Source organism: Ranitomeya variabilis, chromosome 2 (genome assembly GCF_051348905.1).
Source record: "Ranitomeya variabilis isolate aRanVar5 chromosome 2, aRanVar5.hap1, whole genome shotgun sequence".
Lineage (NCBI taxonomy): Eukaryota > Metazoa > Chordata > Amphibia > Anura > Dendrobatidae > Ranitomeya > Ranitomeya variabilis.
The window spans coordinates 277,523,694-277,540,864 of NC_135233.1; the positions used below are offsets into that span (position 1 = coordinate 277,523,694).

Below are 17,171 nucleotides of genomic sequence, written 5' to 3' on the forward strand. Positions count from 1 at the left end.
ACTGTGTGGGGCAAAGACCTTGGAAGTTGGTTTTGACTGTCTAAACGAAACCGCCTTATCTGCGGGTTCCGTAGAGGTATCCGTGATGCCGAAGGTCTGGTGACCGCAACAAGACTCTGTACCATATCTCTCCTGTTAGAGGCCTGTACTGAATCCAAGTCTGAATCATTCTCTGAAAAAACGCGACCGAGGACGCCACGCCTGACTCGGAAGAGGAGGATCTGGAAGAGGGATCTCGCAGTGTCAAAACGGAGGGCGAGATGGAGCAGGAAAAAGGATTTAGAATGGCGCTCCTGTTTGGATCTCTGCAGCCTGTGCTGAAAAGGGGTCGGACGGAGAATCCTGTGACCCACTGGCAACTGCTGGAAGGGATCTGTCAAGCACGGACACCAGGGTCTGCGACACCCTGGTGAGGTCCGCCACAGACTGCGACAAAGGAAAACCGCACAGGGATAGGGGTCTCGGACTCACCCGGGGTAGGAAGGGACTCCTGGGCGATGGGAACAGTGGAGATGCCGCAGCCCTGACAGAGGGAAAAGGACTAACCTAAAGGGAGCCTGCCATTTCCCAGAGAGCACACAAAGTGTCTGACAGGAGTAGAGGAGGAAGAGGGAGCAGGAGGACGAGAACGCTCCCCTATAGGATTAGGCATGGTAAGCATACCTGCTAAAGAATGCCAGAAGGTTAGGGGGAACAGGAGAGATGCAGAGAGGAGTGCCAAACTGCTAAGCAGCGCTACTCACAGCAGGTGTAGTGTCCTGTAGTCTGTTCCTAGGCTGTAGCTGCGACAGGCATCAGGGCACAGGTCCAGGGCACCAGCAGGAAGATGCACGCTGGTGGGAAAGGACCCGCTCTCAGGAGGTCGGAAGGGGGGGGGCGGGAATAGCCACCGGGTCCGGAGGAGAACGCTCCCCAGCAAGATGGCGGCGATCCCAGACCGATTGGGGCGGCTGGGATTAGTGGGCGGAGCTAGCCGCCCTGCACAGGAATCGGTATAGATAGAGTCGGGCGGGAGAAAAGCCCGCCCGGAAGTTGAGAGGATGGGGGGCGGAGCCAGCGCTGCAACTAGGCCCGAGAAAAGCCGGGACCTAGATTTGCAGCAAATGACCGCCGGAGCATGGGGAGGGGCGCAGAGGCCTCAAAATGCCGCGGTGGGATACCCGGTGCCCCCACTACCATCGGAAAAGGCAGGGAAAGCTCCCGAAGCTAAAAACCTCTGTAAAATTACAGAACGGATGGCTTAAGGGAGGCCGCAGGTATGAAAGAAATACACCGGATTACGTACCGGTAATGCTCTTTTATAGAGCCACGACAGCACCCACTGAGAGAGGGGATCCGCCCCTAGGAACAGGAAACCCTATGGAGAGATAAAAAGGGGCGGTCCCCTCGCTCCCACAGTTTGGGTTACAGAGATTGCGAGGAACCGCCCACCAGTATTAGTAGGCAATTTTATTATCATTTTATCTTAGACTACTAATATTTACAAGAACCAATCACCCTTATCCGTGCTCATATGCAAACTAATATATATAAGGGAGGGAAGTGAAGGGGTGCTGTCGTGGCTCTATAAAAGAGCATTACCGGTACGTAATCCGGTGTTTTCTCTTCGCCACGACAGCACCCACTGAGAGACTTTCAGAGATAGTCATTTGGGGGGGATTATCGTGTTAAGAACTGATCTACCGAAACACAGGTCAGTGGAGGCAGATAAATCTAGTCTATAGTGACTATAGAAGGTAGTAGGGGACGACCAGGTTGCGGCCTTACATATGAGTTCTATTGGAACTTCTCCCCGCTCTGCCCAGGATGATGCTATCGCCCGGGTGGAGTGTGCCTTTACAGTGTCAGGTGGATCTTCCCCTTTAGATGAATAGGCCAGGTATATCGCCTCTCGAATCCATCGGGATAATGTGCCTTTAGTAACACCAGCTCCTTTCCTTTGACCCTGGAAGGAAACAAAGAGAGCCCTGCTCTTCCTCCAGGGACTAGTCCTGTCTAGATAGGTTATCACAGCCCTTCTCACATCTAAAGTATGGTACTTTTCTTCATCCTGATTAGTAGGGTTATTATAGAAGGTAGGAAGAAGAATTTCTTGAGATCTATGGAATTTAGTACACATTTTAGGTAAGTAGGAAGGGTCTGTTTTTAGGACAATCCTATCTGGCAATATTGACATAAATGGAGGATCTACTGATAGTGCCTGTATGTCACTTACCCTTCTTGCCGATACTAAGGCGACAAGAAGAGCAGTCTTGAGGGAGACATGTTTAATGTGAGCAGAATGTAGAGGCTCAAATGGGTGATCTGTCAAGGCTTCAAGGACCAGATTAACATCCCAAGGAGGTGAGTGGGGAATTTGGACCGGTTCTGCTCTCTGGCAGGCTGAAATGAATCTGGATATCCACCTATCTCCCGCAACGTTGTGACTATACAGAGCCCCTAGCGCAGAAACTTGCACTCTTAAGGTATTAACTGAAAGGCCTAAGTCCCGTCCTTTCTGGAGAAATTCGAGAATGAGAGAGACTGGAATTTCCTTTGACAGGGCTGAGGGATAGAGGCTTAAAAATTTCTTCCATACTTTTACATAGATCGATGTAGTGGATCTTTTCCTACTCAGCAGTAGGGTATCAATTACTTTATCAGAGAAGCCCCTTAGCTTTAACAGCTGCCTCTCAAATCCCAGGCTGTCAACCGCAGACCCTTCACATGAGGGTGGTTGAAGGGCCCCTGGAAAAGCAGATCTTGATTCTCTGGGAGAATCCATGGATCCGAGATGGACATGGCTCTGAGCAGAGAAAACCATGGTCTCTTTGGCCAGAACGGGGCAATTAAGATCACATTCGCTCTGTCCTCCCTTATCTTCCTGATTACTGTTGGAAGAAGAATCATCGGGGGAAAGGCATACGCTTTCTGAAATGTCCACGGAATCTGGAGGGCGTCGAGAACATCGGGGTTGTCTGTCCGGAACATTGAGGCGAATGTTTTCACTTGCCTGTTGTCCCTTGTAGCGAAGAGATCTATGTCGGGTATACCCCATTTTATAGTTATCATATTGAATATCCGACGATTTAACATCCACTCCCCTTGATGGAGGGTATGACGACTGAGAAAGTCTGCTTTTGCGTTGTCTATCCCTCGGACATGTAGTGCTGATAAGGACAGAAGATGATTTTCGGCTATAGTCAAGATGTTTTCGGCTATAGACATGAGAGTGCCTGATCTCGTTCCGCCTTGATGGTTGACGTAAGCCACTGATGTCATGTTGTCTGAGAGTACCCTGGTATGTGTTCCGTGCAACTGTGGGAGAAATTCACATAGGGCATGATAGATGGCTTTTAGTTCTTTTTTATTAGACGAGTCGTCTAACTCCGTAACCGACCATAACCCTTGGACAACCTGGTCCCCCAAGTGTGCCCCCCAACCATGAGGGCTGGCATCCGTAAATATTATGTTTGAGGGTTTAATTTCCCAGGGAACCCCGCTAATTAGATGATCTGGTTGTAGCCACCAGGTTAGAGATTGGATTACGTCATTAGAAAGGGATATTTTACCGTCTAACCGCCCTTGTAATTTTATCTCCTCATGCAAAATTGCATACTGTAAGCACCTCGAGTGGAATTGGGCCCATGGAACCGCCGGGATACATGACGTGAAGGAGCCAAGTAAGGACATACCTTCCCGAAGGGAAATTATGGGTTTATCTAGTATAGACTGAACTTTATTCCTCACCGTTATTTGTTTAGATTCTGGGAGAAAACATCTTTGACTTATAGAATCTAATATAATCCCCAAAAATACTTGCCGAGTCGTTGGGATCAGCCTAGATTTTTCCCAATTTATTATCCATCCTAAGTTCTGCAAGGATGAAATCATGTGACTTAACCTTTGTTGACATTGTGAGGGGGATTTTCCTACCACTAAAAGGTCGTCTAGATATGGGATTATGAGGGTGTCTTTTAATCTTAGAAATGACATGACCTCTGACATTAGTTTAGTGAATACCCTTGGAGCAATTGATAGTCCAAAGGGCATTGCTGTATACTGAAAGTGCCGTATATATCCTTTTATGACAACCGCCATGCGGAGATATTGTTGATGTTCTTTAAAGATTGGGAGATGGTAATACGCATCTTTCAGGTCCAGAACCGTCATAAAGCAATGGGGAAACAGGAGTTTTATGGTGGATCGGATAGACTCCATTTTAAAGGTTTGATTTTTTAAGAAGGTGTTTAATTTCTTAAGGTTTATAATGGTTCTGAATGATCCATCCGGTTTTGGTATTAGAAATAAAGGGGAGTAAAACCCTTTGCCCTCCTGAGGAAGTGGAACTTCCACCAGAACCCCCTTGGACAGAAGACTCATTACTTCCTGCTCCAATGCCTCCTGTTGTGATTGAGATTTTAATGAAGTCAATAGAAATGAGTCCGGAGGGACTCGGGAAAATCTTAATTTTAAGCCGGAGGTGACAAGATCATTTGCCCAACTATTTGATGTTATCAGCCGCCATTTATCTGAGAAGGAGGATAATCTACCTCCCACAGGTAGATCCGCTCTAACGGGGTTTGTCCTCAGGTTTGAAAGGGCGCTTCCCAAAGAATGCCCCCCTTTGTTTGGTGTCTCTAGTGGCCCAGCGGTCTTGGTTCTTAAAATCTTTCCTTTTATTAAACACGGGCTTCCGGAATGCTCTCCTATAGGATGGAAGGTAATTAACGTTAGGGAAGCCCTTCTTCCTCTCTCCCGCTTTAGTTAAAATTTCGTCTAGTTTAGTACCAAACAGGTACTCACCCTGACACGGGAGGCCACACAATTTAGATTTTGTTTGGGGATCACCCTTCCATCCTTTAAGCCACAGGGCTCTACGTGCTGCATTCGTGAGTCCCGCTGACTTAGCCGCCAAGCGTATGGAGTCAGCAGATGAGTCCGCCAGGAAGGCTGTAGCCCCTCTGATCAGGGGTATAGAGGACATTAATCTGTCTCTAGAGAGACCGCTTTTTAGTCCTTCCTCCAAGTCATTTAGCCAGACTAGCATGGATCTAGCGGTGCATGTAGCCGATATTGCCGGCCTAAAGGCTCCCGTACATGACTCCCAAGCTCTTTTTAAAAGAGAGTCGGTTTTGCGGTCCAATGGGTCTTGTAATGAACCCGAATCCTCCACGGGCAGTGAGGATTTTTTGGATGTGGATGCCACTGCCGCATCCACCTTCGGGGCTTTTGACCATAATAAGAACTCGTCATCATTGAAGGGATAACGTCTTTTTGAGGTTGGTGGTAAACCCCTTTGCCCCTGGCTTTCCCACTCTTTCTTGATTAGATCTTTTACCGCTGATATTACAGGAAAGGAGGGCCTTTTCTTTTCTGACAGACCAGCGAACATGATATCCTGCTGCGTTTTAGGGACCTTAGAATCTTCAATACCCATGGTGTTGCAGACTGATTTTACCAGGTTATCAATGCTATCGGTGGGAAAGCATGTATCTTGATCCTCATCAGAGGAAACGTATTCACGGGAAATGTCCGAGTCTGCATTTTCTCTGTCAGACGACTGGTCAGATATAGGGGAAACGTATCCTTTTTTCACTTTAGTACGTGGCTCTTTGTCAGAACCATGTAAGGCTCGTAATTCTTCCCTGATCATGACCCTAATATCCTCAGATCTAACCGAGGCTTCTTCCCGTAGGGTAGAGTCAATACACGGTTTACACAGCCTCTTTTTATGACTATCCGGAAGGGGCTGGAGACATAACGCACACTGTCTGTGTTTCGTTTTTTCAGTCCTTTTGGCCTAGGGTGTGAGGGAGAGGGAACAGTAATCAGCCTAAATAGGGTAGATATACACTCACCCAGTGAAGCTGTTTGTGAAGGTACCGGCTGATGGGGAGGAGACTGAGGCACGGGTTGAGGAATAGCACGATCCGACTTGCTTTTCCTAGAAGATCCGCTCTGCTTAGAGCGGCTGGTGCTGGCATGGCTGCGTGGAGTGGATGCGGTGGCTTCTAAAGAAGACATCACAGCGTCCTGCGCAGAATCCATAGTGGACGCCGGAGCGACATCGCCGGCGTCCTTTCATATGGGGGCCGCCATCTTCTTCCGGTTGTACCCGGAAGCGCTAGTCACTTCCGGGTCGCGGCCACACTGTATGGGCCTGCGCTGCCGCCGGTGTCAGCGCAGGCGCTGTCCCCCTCCTCCTCCATCACCCCGGAAGTTACCTGTATTTCCGGGGGAATACACTGGGGCTCCATGCTGTGTATGCGTCCGCCGAGAACGGCGCGACGCTGACCGCATCACAGCGTTGCTCCCGCAGACGAAACCGGCTGGTATCCCGAGAGCCAGCAACCACCGTCCTGGCCTCACGGCGTCTGCCAGCAGAGGGGGGAAACTGAGCCAGGACCCCCGACGCTGCTTCCAGCCCTGGAGCCCCTGCCGTCCTCTAAGGTAAACCGCGCAGGCGGCATCCAGGCTGGGTATCCTCTTCTCTCCATGGATTCCCGTAGGAACAGGAAACCAAACTGTGGGAGCGAGGGGACCGCCCCTTTTTATCTCTCCATAGGGTTTCCTGTTCCTAGGGGCGGATCCCCTCTCTCAGTGGGTGCTGTCGTGGCGAAGAGAAAAAAGGATCTTTCTTTTTATCTTCTCATCTTCTTATCTTCTTCCTGACTTCGCCAGAACCTGGGGAGAAAGAAAAGTACCTCCCCGTCCAGCATGGATCAGATGTCCGAAAACCTATGAACCTATGGGACGTCCTAGTCTCCACAGATCAGACCAACAGGCTCTGGTGGGCGAGTGGGTAGGGGGACGGAGGCAGGACCAGGTCCGGATCACCTGAACACACTTCTGTGTTAGGGGCTGGGGTCCTGCCGACTAGACGTATGAGGATACGGGGTGGCAGTACACACCGTACTCATAGTCTTTTTGTGGGAGTACAGGTTTGACCATTCACCCTGTATCCCTCCATGGTACCTGAAAAGGAACGACGCACACTGAGGTAGATATGGGTCTAATGAAAGACCTGTGTCCACCTCCTACTGACACTAAGCTAAACTGAAGTTCATGATGCCAGTCGGTGGGGTGTACACTGAAGAGGAGGAGCTAACTTTTTTATTTACATAGTGTCAGCCTCCTAGTGGCAGCAGCATACACCCCATGGTTCCTGTGTCCCCCAATGAGAGGCGAGTCACTTTGTTTTGAACTTTCCTGTGGTCACTGCCTGTCTGTCATACTGCACCAACCCCGCTGCACTACAATGGGAATGGTATATAGACGGCAACAATAATACAATCCATATTAGCTAGCTTACCCAAAATACAAATGTACCTCCCTTCCTTATTGATAATGATATGTTGAACAAGGGGTATGGAAACTATGAGCAATCCAGGGTGCCTTTAGCAAGTGAGTTTTGCCCCTCATCAAGTGGTTTTCTTACAAACAAATTATTGCTTAGTGAAAGGGGTTTCGTGTAGTCCAAGATAGACCGTGCTTTACAGACTCATGAACCCCTCCTAACAATCAATGACAAAAAGGTTATGGTTTCAGTCATCTTCCAGAATAGAGCAGGACCATGATGCAAACCCTCTGGCTGTATAAACATTCCTGCACATATTTTCACGTTACTCACTAAAACATTTCCCTGCCTGTTTTTTTAAAAAAATGTTTTACCTCAAAGCAGGAATCAGCTGAGATCCCATGCTGTCCTGTCTGTATACTCTTTTAGTCTTCCCCTGTCCAGGAGCTATAGTATGATCAGACCATGTTCCTGCACGGTCAGACACAGCCATTACACAGGAACATATTTTTTTTTCTTTTTAAAACACCCAATTAATTGTTTATACTATTATTATTCCAAGATCTATTGATTAAAATGAACTTTGTTAGTGGGAAAACCCCTTCGAAGTCTTTTGGCAAAATTATGTACAAGCTGTACACAGCGCGCTTTTCTCCCATATATGTGATCTGTGCACCATATTTTCTAGAATTTCTATTTTCCTCATCACGATACATGAAACTAATTGGGAGAAAAAGAAACCTCAGCTCTTTAACAACCTATATGAAAAATCTAAGAGCTCAAATTTTATGTACCAGGCAGCTCCATGTTTGTTTTTATGCATTTCCATTACCAAAGGCCCATAATGTCAAGAGTAAGAAATATTAAACACACCTGCTGTAAGGAGGGATGGGATGGCCGCACATCGGATCAGATCCTCAAGTGGAAAACACTGGCGAGCGACTAGGATGGCAACAAACGTTGCAAGCGAATCATGGAAAGACAAGTCACTGACCTACAATGATTGGGAAAGAAAACAAAAATGGAAGGGAAAGTCATGAACTACGCAAAAGACCTGCCATGTATGATGTTGTCGTCATTTACGATTATAGGTACAACGAGCTGCATTATTTAAAGGGAACCTGTCACCTGAATTTGGCGGCACCAGTTTTGGGTCATATGGGCAGCCCATATGACCCAAAACTGGTGCCGCCAAATTCAGGTGACAGGTTCCCTTTAATGGTTTTCCTTCCAAATTTCCTAACAAGACGGGAAAATACCATTTGCTTATTTATTGAACGCACTGATTAAAGGATCTTAGAACGAGACAAATTTTACGAAAAGACGCAGAATTATTAATTAGTGCTTAGCACATAACAGCTCATCCACCACTCTCAGAAGGTGAAAGAACACAAAAAGTGAGAGAAATGTAGATGATACAAATATGAATTTCCATGAAACTCACATCGACATTACACAGCAAGTCATTGAAGCCGCAGGTGCCGTTATTCGATGAGCAGCATAGGGCTTTTAGGACTCCCAGCCATTCAGAGCTCAGATCTTTGCAGGATCCGGTCAGCTCGGCGCACAGAATAGCAATGTCATTAATTCTGCAAACAAAAAAAAAAAAAAAAAAAGAGGAAATTGTATTACAATACTTGATCATTTCAGCTGCAAAATCCCCAAATATATGACACTCCATCTTTACCCATCAGTGTCATGGTCTCCCGCGCACACATGTACAAGTGCATTGCACACAAAGCTGTAGCGATTGGTAGGAGAATCTCGCAGAAGCTTTCCCAGTATGCCAAAGTTATAGTTATGTTCTGTGGGATTAGAGATGGTTTCCAGCATAAACTCCTGTTCCCACAACATGTTGGAGTCAGATGGATCCACTATGCAGTATATAGTGTTCTTCACTTTGGAGCAGAAATCACTAGAATAAAAAAAAAAAAAAAAAAGAAGAAAAAAAAACAAGTCATTCCTGGAGAGCAGGCATAATCAATGATTAGCTTAGCACTATTGTAAAATCTGCACAATAAACAGGCACGTTCTGGCAACAAACATAAAGAAGCCATAAAACTAAGGAAACAGGCACCTACACAATTAATGGTGCGTCCTCCAAATTACAACTTTCCATCATTCAACCAATTCATCTCCAATAACAGTAAGGCTATGTGCACACATTGAGTAAAATTTCTGCAGCTATTGTGAAGAAAAACAAAACAAAAAAAACACGCGTTTTTCATTGATTTGAGTGACGCGAATGGTGAAAAACGCAGGCAAATATGCACAGAGAATTGACATACTGCAGATTATTTTCTGCACCAAATTTGCAAGTCAAAAACACTCAAGGTGTGCATGACACACCAGGTCTCATTCACTTTGATGGCATCAAGATTGCTTCAGGTTCATCTAGAAAATCTGCAAGTAATAAAATGCACCAAATCTGCAACGTGTACACACAGCCGTAGGGTTTGTGCACACATTGCAGATTTAGTGCGTTTTTTCCATGCAGATTGTCTAGAAAATCCTGAAGCAATACCCAATTCCAGCAAAGTGAATGAGAAACCTGAAGTGTCATGCACACGTGGCTTATTTGTGACTTGCAGATTTGGAGCAGAAAATAATCTAGAGCATGTCAATTCTTTGGGCGTTATTCCCCATTGACTTCACTCTAAAAACACACAAAAAAATGCATCAAAAACATGTGTTTTCGCAGCTATGTTTTTCCTGCCAAGAGCTGCAGAAATGGTGCAGAAATGTCTGCATCCATTTACTCGACATGAGAACATATCCTAAAGGTATACAGTTTTTCAGCGCTGGTTCGGTAAACAATCATTTAGAAAGCTCTAAAGGAGAATGTATCTTAAAACTTATGAAAGAAATGTATAAAAAGTTGCCTATGTCAAGCAAGTTCCACCCTTTTTTTTTTTTGAGACACTCTTTGGAACATGAATGTAGCAATCCAGCCATGGAATATGATGGCGCTATAAGGGCTCATTCCCACTTGCAATGCAATCGCAGACCAGATCTGTGATTATTTTCTCATGCTGATTTCGCATGCGAAAACAATCACATCATGCTGCGATTGCACAAGAGAATCGGATCGCACGCACCCATATAAGTGTATAGGTGCATGTGAAACATCGTACTGCACTCAGATATCAGCCCGTCAACAGAGGAGATGGAGAAATTACTTTCTCCATCTCCTCCATGGCTGTGTCCTATTTTCTCATGCAAGAGGCTCGGAGCACAGACGCATGACACTCGGATCCCGCTCGCAGCAGAGCAGGAGCCGAGGGTCATTAGAATCTCACATACGATGCTCTCGCATAAGAATCATCGGATGCCATACGCTAAATGGACCCCGGCCTAAGACAAATACTTCACATTCATCTTCACAATACTGGTGAGTTTTGTACTTATTTACAATCAGCCGTTATGTTCCCCTCAGAGCGCCCTTTTTCACCATTTATGTACTATCACCCAACAGACAAGCTATTGTACAGTTCAGATGATTGAGGTCTGGGATACCATACTGAGAAACAGCTGCACAGGACCAGGTAAAATAAGTCAGGGTACTCTGTATAGGGACACAAGTTGTATTACAGCCATTTCTCAGGCCACAGTGCTATAAAAGTAACACAGACCAAGAAAAAAAAAAAAAAGTGAAAACCGTAAAACCATTCAATAAATTTCAGCGATTTCTTACTTTTGCAAACTGAATGTCTTCTACTTACCTAAATAGTTCTCCATACTTGCTTTTAAGGTGACTGCAAGACATGTACAAGTCATACAAATATGCGAGAATACAACGTTCAGCAGAGGAACCATCTGACCGGTTCATGCCGTGCTTTACCACTCCACACAGTCTGTAAGAGAAGAAATATAGAACATTTAGACACCATCCACGGCATCTGATCTTTCGGCCGACAGTCGTCTCTGCCGTTTCTTCCAAACACAGACAGATGTGCATTCCTTCGGCTGAGCGATCCTGTGTTCTCTATAAAAAAAAAAAAAAAAACCGGTGGACCAACACGTTGGCCTGCAGCTTCTCTCAGGGAAAACAATGTGATAGTCAGTCCAAAATGGAACATGCCTGATCGCCATCGCTCCTGACCCTCAAGTCGGCCAGGGACACCATACACATTTGGCTAGTGTTGGCCAAACCAGTGAATATGGGCAGGTTCGGCCAACAATAGTCTAATGTGTATGGGGGCTGTTCCCAAAAAGGGCTGTCCACATTGGTCACTAGAGTGTAATTGTGTTACTATCCTTCCTCATCTATAACTCCAGCAGTACAATAGAGCAGTCAATAACCCCTTAAGCCCCGAGGGTGATTTGCACGTTAATGACCGGGCCAATTTTTACAATTCTGACCACTGTCACTTTATGAGGTTATAACTCTGGAACGCTTCAACGGATCTTGTCGATTCTGACATTGTTTTCTTGTGACATATTGTACTTCATGATAGTGGTAAAATTTATTTGATATAACTTGCGTTTATTTGTGAAAAAAAATGGAAATTTGGCGAAAATTTTGAAAATTTCGCAATTTTCCAACTTTGAATTTTTATGCCCTTAAATCACAGAGATATGTCACGCAAAATACTTAATAAGTAACATTTCCCACATGTCTACTTTACATCAGCACAATTTTGGAACCAAAATTTTTTTTTGTTAAGGAGTTATAAGGGTTAAAAGTTGACCAGCAATTTCTCATTTTTACAACACCATTTTTTTTTTTTAGGGACCACATCTCATTTGAAGTCATTTTGAGGGGTCTATATGATAGAAAATACCCAAGTGTGACACCATTCTAAAAACTGCACCCCTCAAGGTGCTCAAAACCACATTCAAGAAGTTTATTAACCCTTCAGGTGTTTCACAGGAATTTTTGGAATGTTTAAATAAAAATTTAACTTTTTTTCACAGAAAATTTATTTCAGCTCCAATTTGTCTAATTTTACCAAGGGTAACAGGAGAAAATGGACCCCAAAAGTTGTTGTACAATTTGTCTTGAGTAAGCCGATACCCCATATGTGGGGGTAAACCACTGTTTGGGCGCATGGCAGAGCTCGGAAGGAAAGGAGCGCCATTTTACTTTTCAATGCAAAATTGACTGGAATGGAGATGGGACGCCATGTTGCGTTTGGAGAGCCCCTGATGTGCCTAAACATTGAAACCCCCCACAAGTGACACCATTTTGGAAAGTAGACCCCTTAAGGAACTTATCTAGATGTGTGGTGAGCACTTTGACCCACCAAGTGCTTCCCAGAAGTTTATAATGCAGAGCCGTAAAAATAAAAAATCATTTTTTCACAAAAATGATCTTTTCGCCCCCAATTTTTTATTTTCCCAAGAGTAAGAGAAGAAATTAGACCACAAAATTTGTTGTGCAATTTGTCCTGAGTACGACGATACCCCATATGTGGGGGTAAACCACTGTTTGGGCGCATGGCAGAGCTCGGAAGGAAAGGAGCGCCATTTTACTTTTCAACGCAAAATTGACTGGAATTAAGATGGGACGCCATGTTGCGTTTGGAGAGCCCCTGATGTGCCTGAACGGTGGAAACTCCCCAATTCTACCTGAAACCCTAATCCAAACACACCCCTAACCCTAATCCCAACGATAACCCTAACCACACCCCTAAGTGGAAGTGCATCTGAACAGCAAGGTGGATTGCTGTTGAGGGGAGATAGAGAGAAAAAAAAAAAATCTATAAATCTTCAGCACAGCGAGTGTGAGCGAGCTGAGTGTGACCTGAGCGTAAGTGTGAACGGCGGTAAGTGTGTGACTTGTGATTCAGTGACTTTGGAATCAGGGAGTTTCCAAGGGAGGAATTGCTTCTGTTTTTTTTTTTTTTTTTTTTAAATTAGTAATACTTTGTATTTATTTTTAATTAACGTTTCTGTGTGGTGCAATCCCCATTAGGAAATGTGCTCCACAATTGTTAATGCCATCCAGTGCACATCTTGCCACATGTATGCAGTCCTTGACCAGCTGGTCGAGGGTGCATACTGCTGTGCGAGATGTGAGCACATTGTGCATTTGGAAACCCAGATACTGGATCTAAATGTGCAGCTGGCAACACTGAGATCCATAGACAATATGGAGAGGAGTCTTCTGCTCACAGAGCAGACGCTCAATGGGATAGATGAGGAGGGGATGGTAGGATGGAGCTGCAGGACAGTGTGGCAGTTAGCTGGGTGACAGATAGAAGGCGGGGTAGAGGGAAGAGTGCCAGGGAGGCTAGTCCTGATCTGGCACACCCCAATAAGTTTGCTAAGTTGGCAGATGAGGGGGGTGCCATTACAGGGGTAGCACTGCTGCAGCCAGGCATGTCCTCTGAAAGCCGGAGGAGTGACTGCTCCAGTAAGGAGGGAAATAGGAGAGCAGGGCAGGCCAGACAGGTGCTGGTAGTGGGGGACTCAATTATTAGGGGAACAGATAGGGCAATCTGTCACAAAGACAGGGATCGTCGAACGGTGTGCTGTCTACCTGGCGCTCGAGTCCGACACATCGCTGATCGGGTGGACAGATTACTGGGAGGGGCTGGTGAGGACCCAGCGGTCATGGTGCACATTGGCACAAATGACAAAGTTAGAGGTAGGTGGAAGGTCCTTAAAGATGATTTCAGGGAATTAGGCTGCAAGCTGAAAGCAAGGACCTCCAACGTGGTATTTTCCGAAATACTGCCTGTACCACGTGCCACGCCAGAGAGGCAACGGGAGATTAGGGAGGTTAATAAGTGGCTCAAGAATTGGTGTAGGAAGGAGGGGTTTGGGTTCCTGCAGAACTGGGCCGACTTCTCAGTTGGCTACAGGCTCTACGCTAGGGACGGGCTGCACCTCAATGGGGAAGGGGCAGCTGTGCTGGGGGAGAAAATGGTTAGAAGGTTGGAGGAGTGTTTAAACTAGGGATTGGGGGGGAGGGTATTCATTTTATAGGAGGGGAAGATAGTGCAGATAGAGACCTGGGCACAAATAAGGAAGTTGGGGGTGGCGGAGGCATGGGGGGTGGGGTTAGAACAGTTAATAATTTAAGAAAGAATAGAGGTACATAGAGTAACATCAAGTGCATGTATACTAATGCCAGAAGCCTCGCCAACAAAATGGATGAATTAGAACTAATGTTGTTGGAGCATAATTATGACATGGTGGGGATATCTGAGACGTGGCTGGTTGAGAGCCATGACTGGGCTGTTAACTTGCAGGGCTATAGCCTGTTCAGAAATGACCGTACAGATAAGCGAGGGGGAGGGGTGTGTCTATATGTAAAATCTTCCTTAAAACCCATCCTGCGTGATAATATAGGTGAATTTAATAAAAATGTAGAGTCCCTGTGGGTGGAGATAAGGGGAGGGGGAAAAAATAATAAATTACTGATAGGGATTTGTTATAAATCTCCAAAAATAATGGAAGCAATGGAGAATATCCTCGTAAAGCAAATAGATGAAGCTGCGACTCAAGGAGAAGTCATTATTATGGGGGACTTCAACTACCCTGAAATAGATTGGGGAACAGAAACCTGCAGTTCCAGCAAAGGTAATCGGTTTTTGACAACTATGAGAGACAATTACCTTTCACAACTGGTTCAGGACCCAACAAGGAGGGGGGCACTGCTAGACCTAATATTAACCAACAGGCCAGACCGCATATCAAATATAAGGGTTGGGGGTCACTTGGGGAATAGTGATCACAAAATAATAAGTTTTCATGTAACCTTTAATAAGATGGGTAGTAGGGGGGTGACAAGGACACTAAACTTCAGGAGGGCAAATTTCCAACGGATGAGAGAGGATCTTGGTGCAATTAACTGGGACGATATCCTGACACACAAAAATACACAAAGAAAATGGGAGACGTTTATTAGCATCCTGGATAGGACCTGTGCACAGTATATACCGTATGGGAATAAACATACTAGAAATAGGAGGAAACCAATATGGCTAAATAGAGCTGTAAGGGGCGCAATAAGGGACAAAAAGAAAGCATTTAGAGAATTAAAGGAAGTAGGTAGTGAGGAGGCATTAAATAAATACAGAAAATTAAATAAATTCTGTAAAAAGCAAATCAAGGATGCAAAGATTGAGACAGAGAGACTCATTGCCAGAGAGAGTAAAAATAATCCCAAAATATTCTTTAACTATATAAATAGTAAGAAACTAAAAAATGACAGTGTTGGCCCCCTTAAAAATAATCTGGGGGAAATGGTGGATGAGGATGAGGAAAAAGCCAATATGCTAAATGACTTTTTTTCATCAGTATTTACAAAAGAAAATCCCATGGCAGCCAATATGACTAGTGATAATAATTCCCAATTTAATGTTACCTGCTTAACCCAGCAGGAAGTACAGCGGCGTCTAAAAATCACTAAAATTGACAAATCTCCGGGCCCGGATGGGATACACCCCCGAGTACTGCAGGAACTAAGTACAGTCATTGATAGACCATTATTTTTAATCTTTAAAGACTCCATAATAACAGGGTCTGTACCACAGGACTGGCGTATAGCAAATGTGGTGCCAATATTCAAAAAAGGGGCAAAAACTGAACTCGGTAATTATAGGCCAGTAAGCTTAACCTCTACTGTGGGTAAAATTCTGGAGGGCATTCTAAGGGATACTATACTGGAGTATCTGAAGAGGAATAACCTTATGACCCAGTATCAGCACGGGTTTACTAGGGACCGTTCATGTCAGACTAATTTGATCAGCTTCTATGAAGAGGTAAGTTCCGGACTGGACCAAGGGAACCCAGTGGACGTAGTGTATATGGACTTTTCCAAAGCTTTTGATACGGTGCCACACAAAAGGTTGTTACATAAAATGAGAGTAATGGGGATAGGGGAAAATATGTGTAAGTGGGTTGAGAGCTGGCTCAGGGATAGGAAACAAAGGGTGGTTATTAATGGAGCACACTCGGACTGGGTTGCGGTTAGCAGTGGGGTACCACAGGGGTCAGTATTGGGCCCTCTTCTTTTTAACATATTTATTAATGACCTTGTAGGGGGCATTCAGAGTAGAATTTCAATATTTGCAAATGACACTAAACTCTGCAGGGTAATCAATACAGGGGAGGACAATTTTATATTACAGGATGATTTATGTAAACTAGAAGCTTGGGCTGATAAATGGCAAATGAGCTTTAATGGGGATAAATGTAAGGTCATGCACTTGGGTAGAAGTAATAAGATGTATAACTATGTGCTTAATTCTAAAACTCTGGGCAAAACCGTCAATGAAAAAGACCTGGGTATATGGGTGGATGACAAACTCATATTCAGTGGCCAGTGTCAGGCAGCTGCTACTAAGGCAAATAAAATAATGGGATGTATTAAAAGAGGCATAGATGCTCATGAGGAGAACATAATTTTACCTCTATACAAGTCACTAGTTCGACCACACTTAGAATACTGTGCACAGTTCTGGTCTCCGGTGTATAAGACAGACATAGCTGAACTGGAGCGGGTGCAGAGAAGAGCGACCAAGGTTATTAGAGGACTGGGGGGTCTGCAATACCAAGATAGGTTATTACACTTGGGGCTATTTAGTTTGGAAAAACGAAGACTAAGGGGTGATCTTATTTTAATGTATAAATATATGAGGGGACAGTACAAAGACCTTTCTGATGATCTTTTTAATCATAGACCTGAGATAGGGACAAGGGGGCATCCTCTACGTCTGGAGGAAAGGAGGTTTAAGCATAATAACAGACGCGGATTCTTTACTGTAAGAGCAGTGAGACTATGGAACTCTCTGCCATATGATGTTGTAATGAGTGATTCATTAATTAAATTTAAGAGGGGACTGGATACCTTTCTGGAAAAGTATAATGTTACAGGGTATATACACTAGATTCCTTGATAAGGCGTTGATCCAGGGAACTAGTCTGATTGCCGTATGTG

At 44.9% G+C, this 17,171-nt stretch overlaps 1 protein-coding gene across 4 annotated transcripts in view; it reads right to left on the bottom strand.

Moving 5' to 3' along the window:
- Nucleotides 1–17,171, bottom strand: part of MED12 (mediator complex subunit 12) — a 142,608-nt gene that overhangs the window by 59,231 nt on the left and 66,206 nt on the right. For all 4 annotated transcript variants that reach the window (XM_077284995.1, XM_077284994.1, XM_077284993.1 and 1 more), the window contains exons 20-23: nucleotides 11,002–11,133; nucleotides 8,967–9,194; nucleotides 8,724–8,868; nucleotides 8,153–8,273 (exon numbers count right to left, since the gene is read on the bottom strand). In XM_077284995.1, the coding sequence (XP_077141110.1) occupies nucleotides 8,153–8,273; nucleotides 8,724–8,868; nucleotides 8,967–9,194; nucleotides 11,002–11,133 (626 nt within the window). The remainder of the gene's footprint in view (nucleotides 1–8,152; nucleotides 8,274–8,723; nucleotides 8,869–8,966; nucleotides 9,195–11,001; nucleotides 11,134–17,171) is intronic.